Below are 9,496 nucleotides of genomic sequence, written 5' to 3'. Positions count from 1 at the left end.
CACACAGTTGTTTATGATGGTTGGGTGGAAGATAAAAAACAGCTGACTGACACATAATGAGAAAGCATAGTTGTTGGTTGCTTGCAGGTGGGAATCATGAATGAACCTGAGGGCAGTGAATGTGTCACAGAGGAAGAGAGAGTGTTTGGGAGAGGAGAGGGGTGCTGGATAATAGCAGCAGCTGCAAAAGATGTACATAATGTGCTGGTGGCTAGCCAGGCATAACTAAGGACAAAGCACACCCACAAGCAGCTTGGCTGACCGAAATTGGGTGGCTATTGTTGGTATTGTGCATTGTTTGTGGATGCAGCGTATATTCAGAGTGTCTTTGCGTAAGCCCGTCTATTATTAAACAAGGCCGGAAATTGTTCTAGGGTCAGATTTAGCCTACATTTAGATAGCGCCACCAAAATTGATCAACCATGCCAAGTGATTAGAAACACGGTGCACACAAATAATCAAATCAATCACCAATCAGAAACCCTTCTGATCTGGTGACTGGTCAGGATGGAGATGATTAATATTATTGACCCACCGCTGCCATCACTCCCACCCCCAACACCACCACCACCACCATCCTCAACTCCAGAAGGGAAGTTCATGATTCATTCATGTGGTTTATTGAGAAACTGTCAGAAATCATTGTTGGTCCCCCCATTTGTGGCTCTAAGGACCAGACAGAAGTGGCCCTCAGTGTTTTATTGTGTAGCGAGAGACACACACACACACACACAAATGTGTCTGTGTCTGCCGTGGCTTCATGGAAGTGTCTGTAGGTCAGACAAAATTTACACATGAGACAGACAGAAGGAGACATGTAGGTGTTTGCAGGAGTTCTAGAATTTAGCAAAATCTTGAAATGTGTCGTGAGTGACACTTGACAGAAAGTAGATTTTTGTGTGGGCATTAGAAAATACAGATGAGTGTGTAGGAGTGCTGCAGCTCTAAATTAGAACACAACTCTGTGCCACAGTGAGCTCTGCAGCAGCACCCAGCACACCCACAGCAGTGGAGGAGAAAGAAATTCTCATGTACAGCTGCACTCTGTGACTCAGACAAACCTCGCAAGTGTCTGAAAATGGTTTAAAATGTGCATCCCTATAAATGAAATATACTGACAAGTCTATATTTCTGTTTGTCTATTACATCCTGCTGCTGCTGTATATGTATGTGCGATTGAGAAAAAAACTAAATGGATGTGCAAAATAGTGTTTGCATTAAATAGTGAGCGGGAGTAGCAAGTATGCAACGATTACACTGTTAAAATTATTAAATTGATTTTTCATTTGTTATAATTCACAGTTTAAAATTTCCTGTTGATAAATTGGAACCTCGCCACAATATAACTTTACTTTAAAATATATCAATTTCAGACAGAAACAAAACTAACAAATAAAACCTGAGAGCCTCTATTTTTAAATGGAATGGATTGAGAATGTTTTAATATTTTTTTGTATTACTTAAACAAGATCATGATTACATAAAGAAAGAAAAAGTGTGCCCCAATCTCACCACAGATCATTAACGTTGGCGTGTTCCATCCTTCTTGTCCTCCCAGATCACGTGATGCAATCAGGGGGAAAGGTTCTGGTCCACTGCGAAGCAGGCATCTCCCGCTCACCAACCATCTGCATGGCCTACATCATGAGGACGCAGCAGCTGCGGCTGGATGCAGCATTTGACATCATCAAGCAGCGCCGGGCAGTCATCTCACCCAACTTCAGTTTCATGGGTCAGCTGCTGCAGTTTGAATCAGAGGTCCTCTCCATGGCCCCAGCTCATGCTGCCACACCTGAACCTGCCACACCCTGCATCCCGGAAACCGCCTCCTTTTTTGCCAACGACTTCAACACCACCTTCAACACCACTTTCAACACCAAAAACTTTGAGCCATCTGTGTTCACCCTCCCTACCTCTTGCCTGCAGTCCCCGGTCCACCACCAGTTCAAACTGAGCCCAATAACGGCACTGCCTTAAAATGAACTGTGACTGCTTGTAGTCTTACTTGAAAAAATAAAGATTAATGCTCTCTGTGTGCCTGGTGTTGAAACCGGCAGATAGACAGAAACAGTCAAGATCATAGTATTCAGTCCATGGGACTCAAGGCCTATTAAAACAATAGGCTACAAACACTCATGCTGTTTCCTGTCTTCTGACCTGAAAAAAACACAGCACAGTGATGAATTGCAATATACACGCCTTAGGTCGTTATGGTGACGTATGCCTATTCACAAATACAGTCAGGCATTTAAACCTAATTTATTTGAAAATTACAGTTTTTTTCAATAATGTGGATGTTAATATGTGTTTAATAAATGTTTTCACCACACAATGAAGTTGTTGTCATGTAATCATTCTAAAATTGTGTTGTTAGTTGATAGGTCTATAACTGAGAAGTCAAATGGGAGTCATTTAGGACTATTCCCTCAAACAACAAGACAGAGGAAAAATCAATACGTGTGTTAACATTCATATCCTGTTCTTGATCCTTATCCTGGTTTAGATCTTATTTGGCATATGATTTTTTTTACATGGAACATAAGAAACCTGGTTATTCATATCCCTGTATACAAAATCCTAACAGTATCCAGATTTCTGATCATCTGAGTGCAGTTGTGTCTTGATTTTTCAACATGCAGTGACTTCAGACACCCGGATAATGAAAAACAGACATGTCTTCAGCTTTGTGACGATGCATTTTCTAGCTAACCTAGGAGGGTCTTTATATTGTTAATCTTTTTTTATGTATAAAAAGTAGGCCAGAAGAATGTTATCAACCCATAAAGGAACATTTAATCAGTTCAACTTCAGTTTTTCAGAAAAATGTATCACCAAATGAATAAAAAAGTGCACGTACAATAAGTTGCATAAAATGGAAATAGACCTTCACAAGTAAAGTAGACCTACACTAAATTACTAAGTAGGCCTCCTTCGAGTTAGTAGCACGTAAACACTCAATAGCCTACTAAGACATATCAATTGCAGGCCTAAATACAGTAGAAGAGGCAACAGTGACACCTGCAGTGACTGAGTTGGCCTTTATAAGCCTCAAGTAAGCAGCATTGCACACATAATGGTCAGACTGCACGTCTAGATTCTTCATCAAGTTAACAAGCGCAACCTACACACGTTTAATGAACACGTATGCACAAATGAGAAACAGTCACAGGTAAAAAAGAAAAAAAGAAATCTGTCAAAATTCCCATTTGAAGCAGAGTGACGTTCTGCTTTCTATAGAAGCATAAAACATTTCGATTGGCAATTATCGATTAATCTTTGTCGAGCTAGACTTCTACATGACCGCAGCTTTTTATCAGCTCAACGCTTTCGGTCTTTGGCGCCTAGAAGACAGCCAGCCAGACTATACCAATTTTACAAATAGGGAGGTAAGTAGATAACAAACGTGTCCAACCTGTTATTACGCACAAACACATACGACCGACGATTCAAGATACTTTACAATTATATATAGGTTTTTTCTATTTCTAATTCCATCTAATTTGTCTTCGCTACCAAACATCAGTAGTATATGTTTATTGCTACAACCCTATTTTCACCTAATGGTAGGATCCATTTTATACCGCCCCCGCCGCCATTTTCCATGTTGTTCTTTTCTGCCACACCAATTTTGAATGCATTGATTTCTAATAATTTGTTAAATTTGGGATATTAAATTCTTGGCTTCTCCAGTTAAGTGAAGGGGGAGCTTATCTCCAAATTCAGACAAGGAGACGCCCTGTTTAGACAGCCATGTACATCAAACAGGTAAGCTAACGAGACTTGTGCGTGTTGCCTACTCTCCCTAGCTTCTTAACGTTATTCCACTAGCTAGCTACATTGTTGTGCTCGATATAGTGAGGGTTTGCTCACAGTTTAATGTTAATTTGGTTGCAGAGCTATGCAAACTCACACCAACGATACATCAAATAGCTAGCTTTCTAATTCTATGGCTACCTGGCTAAATCGAGCTATAATTGGAATTGCCCGTCCCCCTTTCCCGGGATGCTAAGCTAACGCTACAATGCTTAGCTAAACAGTAGGATAGCAAAGTGGTCGCTGTTCTATGTTGCACAATAACATATAGCTAGCAGTCGATTTCGTCATATGGTAACATGGGCTTTGATAGTTTTGTGGTTGTCTACCGTGTGGTTTATCTTGTTAGCAAGTTTTCAAACCCAATGGCGTTCTAAATGAAAACTGGCCCATATAGTAGCCGACAGGCAAGGCCCTGTTGGAAGTCGTGCCCCGTTCATGATGCATTGATGCTGCGCTGACCACTAAAGTTATAACGTTGTAACGTGTTGAGTCAAACTTAATCGGAAGTGCGATATAGCGTTAGTAATATTGCTGCATTTAGGAATAGTTCCTGGATTGTTATTGAAGTCCCTTTACACAACCTTGTCTTGCTAACGTTACAGTATATGGTTAACGTTAAGTAGGTGGATGTTGTGCTCACGGTGGTCTCTGGGTTCTTGTGCAGGTCATCATCCAGGGGTTCCGAAGTTACAGGGACCAAACTGTGGTAGACCCGTTTAGTCCAAAGCACAATGTCATCGGTGAGTAACGTTATGTGCTCACTTCAACTTTCTTTTTGTATGATACTGCATTTTTTAAATAATATATGTTGGTGTATGGGCATGTATTTTTTAATTAAGGCACTTAACATAAGTTCCTAGACCAAAATGGGTGTGCCGAAGCCTTGTCTCGTGTGTGTTGCTGGATTGTATTTATTTCACCATGTCCTCATTTTTTTGTCTGTTACAGTTGGAAGAAATGGGTCAGGAAAAAGTAACTTTTTCTATGGTATGTCTGCCTTAATGAATTACACCATACAGCAGTAAAACATTTTCCCCTTCTGTGTAGCTATTTTTGTTGTCTCAAACTGTGGCTCCGCTCTGCTTTCTTAGCCATCCAGTTTGTGCTCAGTGATGAGTTCAGCCACCTGCGACCTGAACAGCGCCTGGCCCTGCTCCATGTAAGTTCAGGCAAATGTCAGACACTTTACAGATCCCAGCTACTGTTTTGAAAATGGCTATGTGACCGGGGTTTTGTGAAAAATGTTGTTAGTCATACAAACGTCAAAAGCTAACTTCAGAATAATCAGTGAATTAATCTTCGAAGGACAAGTTGCATTTCTTTTAAAATGTGAAGTATTGTAGAAGACTGAAACACAATGGGGAAACAGCTTTTTACATACAAGGCAATTGATAAATGTAAACATTTAATATTATGTTTTTCCTTCCCTATGACCTTTAGGAGGGAACTGGTCCTCGTGTCATTTCGGCTTTTGTGGAGATTATATTTGACAACTCTGACAACCGGCTGCCGGTAGGAATGGCAAACATTTTATATTGATCTATTACTGTAGTCGCGGGCACAATAATTGATTTTTTTTCTTCCAACTTGATACTCTTGAAACCTTCCAGTAAGACCTGTCTATATGTGATACATACCTGGTTGCTTTAATTGTCCAAGCCAGTATGAGCTAAAGCTAGAGGTGTAATGGCATGCTGTCTGGATTGGCCAATGTGAGCTTAAATGTGCTTTGCTTTGTATGTCCAGTTTTTTTCAGTTTGGCTGACAGTAAAATTGACATTTTAGAGTACACTGTACTAGGGCTGCAGCTATCGATTATTTTAGTAATCGAGTATTCTACTGATTATTCCATCGATTAATCGAGTAATCGGATAAGAAGTACTTTTGTTTTATTGAAGAGCAACAATATACAATAGTTTGGTTTAATTCTCCGGAAAAGATACATTTTTATTGCCTACATTGCTTACAATATCATCTCTCAAAAAACTAAACATATTAAATGCATTTAAGTCCCATATTACATTGTTTTTACAGAAAGCATTGACGTGCTATTATTGCGGTAATCTAGTTTGATTTTGCAGTAGACACACTGTACAGAGTTTTCGTTTTGATTAAGTTTGAACTGATTCCAAACTTTGGACACTTTCTGTTGTTTTCTCCAGCCTGTCTCTTCTCTTAGCCCCTTACGCGCTTTCTTAATTTTTTAATCAGTCTTTATGGCATGTGTCGCAAGCAGCGGCAGCTCGGTCGGCAACAGTAATAATCCTCCGTGTGGAAACACCGTGAGTGATACGTCGGTAACATTATTTAAATGAAGCTTCCAGGCAAATTATTTTGCGTTAAGGATTTTTAGTAATCAAATTATTCAACTTACTCAAGGAATCGTTTCAGCCCTACATTGTACACTGCCAAAATAACCACAGAATTTAAAAAAAGCTTTACGGATAGAGGACAGAGGCAAAGGACAGACCATCCACAGCAATACTTACGTCACCATACCAGGTACCAGATATTCACATCACTTTTAAAAGAACTTTTTGCAACATCCTTAGTCCAAGCTACCAGTGCATTATCACTATACTTTTTGGGTTCATATTGAAGTGTCTCCCTAAATTGCTTATAAGTGCTATGACCACTGATTGTAGGGATACTGCTTCCAGTACACACAGTACTTATTATTTGGATGATGAAGGCAGGATGTTTGCACCAGTCTAGAAATCCAAAGATTGCCGCCTGGTAATACTGTGACATAACCAGCCAATTCTGCTGATGTGTGTGTGATACTCCTCTTGACCAGTGATAACTGTCTCTTCCTCCAGATTGACAAAGAGGAAGTCTCCCTTCGTCGCGTCATTGGTGCAAAGAAAGACCAGTACTTCTTAGACAAGAAGATGGTGACGTAAGTATTGCTGCGGATGGACTGTCCATTTAATCGAAGGAAATAACAACTCATGTGTAATCACTTGTTTGCGTCTATGATTCTTGCAGTAAGAATGATGTAATGAACCTTCTCGAGAGTGCTGGCTTCTCCCGCAGTAACCCTTACTACATCGTCAAGCAGGGAAAGGTGAGGAAGGAGTGGGTGCCAACCTCCCACTTGTTTAAGACATAATAGCTTATTTGTCAGTGGTGTGTAATACATTACAGTATTTATGCAGGTCTGTAAAAAGTGTACCAACTGTACTCAGCTTAATATCTATTATCAGTTGATTTAAGAGTTTATGATAAAATCAGAAATCAACCTCTGCTAAATTTCAATACAATGTATAATCTTTAAAATCTTAGCACTACATTGAACAGCAGGATGTTCCATCTCACACGTTATTACAATTTTTAATGCAGATCAACCAAATGGCCACAGCACCCGACTCCCAGCGTCTGAAGCTGCTGAGAGAGGTGGCTGGGACACGGGTGTATGATGAGCGCAAAGAGGAGAGTATTTCTCTCATGAAGGAGACGGGTAAAAGCTTCTTATCACTGTTTTATAGGCTGTCATTAATTCAGTCATGCTTTTACAATTTCTACAACACAGCATTAGTCACCATTAAATTATCACTTTTATCAAAAAGGTTCCAGTCCCAGAAATTTTAACATGTAGTTCATAGTCACATTCAAACAACAACATCATGAAGTATGTGTTTCTCAGAGGGGAAGCGAGAGAAGATAAATGAACTGCTGAAGTACATTGAGGAGCGGCTGCACACCCTGGAGGATGAGAAGGAGGAGCTGGCTCAGTACCAGAAGTGGGACAAGATGAGAAGGGCCCTGGAATACACCATCTACAACCAGGAGCTGAATGAAACCCGCGCCAAACTTGATGAGGTAATAAACTCAAGAAAAACTAATTATGTATGGCTATATAGAGCCATATGATAGTTGACTGTAAAACAGAGGGATCCTTGTTTAAATACAAATTTAATGCAAGAATCGACCAGTCACTGTGGCCTGTGATCTGTTGGGTACAGCTTAAACAACCAGACTTTTTTTGTGTTTTTTTTATTCCAGCTGTCCAGCAAGAGAGAGACCTGTGGAGACAAATCCAGACAGCTGCGTGATGCTCAACAAGATGCCCGGGACAAAGTAGAGGTAAAGAATTTCACTTTGCAGAAGAAGTGTTAATATCTTGGATTAGGTTGGGTGAGAATAAACATTGTCAGGGTTTTTCTTGCATAGAGAAAGTTTTGGCGTCCCCCAAAGAGGTTTTAGCCAGCACCAAAGGTATATCACGAGCACCAAAACATCATCAAGGACCAAACTGATTTTCAGCAGCCAGCCTCCCTTTTATCCACAGTCACTACTGTGTATATACACATGCGGCTGCCGCTGATTTGATTGGATCTGAAAGCTCCTGTATAGCGCTAATGGGATCTTTGTTTCTGCAGTCAGGCTGTACCGGACTCTCCCGGTGACCATGCTTCACCGGAGGACCGGCACCGCTGCGAGAAACCACAGTTTCTGCAGAGACGTGGTCTTGCTCCTGCTTAAACTGTATTTCACACACAGTTATGCCCTGATCATACTTATCAAATGAACTGGACTTTGTGGTCAGTTGTAGCCGGATGCAAAAGCCCCCTTCCCTTACTACATTATATTCCATTATATTTAAAATTTTGAATTGTTACCTGCCACCAGATTTATGTGTTTTCCTTGACATAAATTAATGTTTTATTTATTAAATTAATGATGTTTTGCTATAAATTTGTGCCTACAAATATATAAGAATGCTGGAAATAAAGTCTATGATGCTCAAAATTTCCTGATGGGGAGAAGACCCCTAGACCCCCACTTCATATGTGTGGGGGGGACACATGTAAGGCCCATTCTGAGCCAGGAACCCTCACTGTGACCCCTTTTTAGCAAGATTTCACTTACTCATCATGCAAGCATGATTTGTGCATTGTGTCACTATAGGAATTTTGTCAGGATGTGATTGTAGAGAGAGATGATGCAGCGTTTCCCCACATGATTTTGTAAGACTGTGGTGGGTGGACCCCGAACCTCCTAGAGGGAAGGGAAGAAACCTTTGTACATTTTAAAGTTAAAATCATCATCTGATGCACAATGAGAGCAAAAGTAAGAGGCTAGTTTTATAAAGAACGTTGAACTCTTGTAGGTAGCTGATTGATGGGAAATATTGAATGATGTCACTCAATGTGATTCCATCCAATATCTTGGCTGCAAACTTAAGGCATCAGAAAGTAAATGTTTATATGTCCTATTCTTCTACATCACAATGTGCTTATGCGCGATAGTCACATCGCAGGACATTGCGATGTTGACGCTGAAACATTTTTGCTGCTTGATAGAAAAGTAAACGGAGAAGTGAGACTCTCCGTATGTAGGAAAGTACCGTAAGCGCTGCCGCTGACACAGTGACACAGTTTTACTGCAGAAAGCTGCTACCAGCCAGGCTAAGAGCTCCTGCACACTGCCTGCATGGTGTGAGCGTTTCGGCTGCGTGGTGTGTCCATTATTTCGGCTCCCATGTAAACAGGTTATAGCTTGCACACTGCCTGCGTGACTGGCATGTCTCATGCGCAGCTCGAGCAGCACCAAAAAGTTGTGCATGCTAGAAATAGGACTGACGCCTAATTTACACGAAAATGTGTTGGAAGCGTTTCCAGGCAACATAGAACACAAAAAGATTTTCGTCATTTTGACACAAATACATTTAATAAAT

At 40.6% G+C, this 9,496-nt stretch overlaps 2 protein-coding genes across 2 annotated transcripts in view; both read left to right on the top strand.

Annotated features, from left to right (window-relative positions):
* dusp5 (dual specificity phosphatase 5) overlaps window positions 1-2,332 on the top strand; it is a 5,302-nt gene extending 2,970 nt beyond the window's left edge. Inside the window, exon 4 of the mRNA XM_032529869.1 lies at window positions 1,559-2,332. Within this exon, the coding sequence (XP_032385760.1) occupies window positions 1,559-1,977 (419 nt within the window). The 3' untranslated portion in view covers window positions 1,978-2,332. The remainder of the gene's footprint in view (window positions 1-1,558) is intronic.
* Window positions 2,333-3,555: 1,223 nt separating this feature from the next.
* The window catches only part of smc3 (structural maintenance of chromosomes 3), a 30,192-nt gene continuing 24,251 nt past the window's right edge, over window positions 3,556-9,496 (top strand). The window contains exons 1-10 of the mRNA XM_032529866.1: window positions 3,556-3,765; window positions 4,481-4,556; window positions 4,765-4,803; window positions 4,908-4,975; window positions 5,257-5,328; window positions 6,636-6,715; window positions 6,805-6,883; window positions 7,159-7,276; window positions 7,463-7,638; window positions 7,822-7,902. Of these exons, the coding sequence (XP_032385757.1) occupies window positions 3,751-3,765; window positions 4,481-4,556; window positions 4,765-4,803; window positions 4,908-4,975; window positions 5,257-5,328; window positions 6,636-6,715; window positions 6,805-6,883; window positions 7,159-7,276; window positions 7,463-7,638; window positions 7,822-7,902 (804 nt within the window). The 5' untranslated portion in view covers window positions 3,556-3,750. The remainder of the gene's footprint in view (window positions 3,766-4,480; window positions 4,557-4,764; window positions 4,804-4,907; window positions 4,976-5,256; window positions 5,329-6,635; window positions 6,716-6,804; window positions 6,884-7,158; window positions 7,277-7,462; window positions 7,639-7,821; window positions 7,903-9,496) is intronic.

The sequence above is a fragment of the Etheostoma spectabile genome, chromosome 2 (genome assembly GCF_008692095.1).
Source record: "Etheostoma spectabile isolate EspeVRDwgs_2016 chromosome 2, UIUC_Espe_1.0, whole genome shotgun sequence".
Lineage (NCBI taxonomy): Eukaryota > Metazoa > Chordata > Actinopteri > Perciformes > Percidae > Etheostoma > Etheostoma spectabile.
The sequence above is the reverse complement of the archived record's forward strand: the minus strand, read 5'-3'. Positions and strand labels throughout refer to the sequence as shown.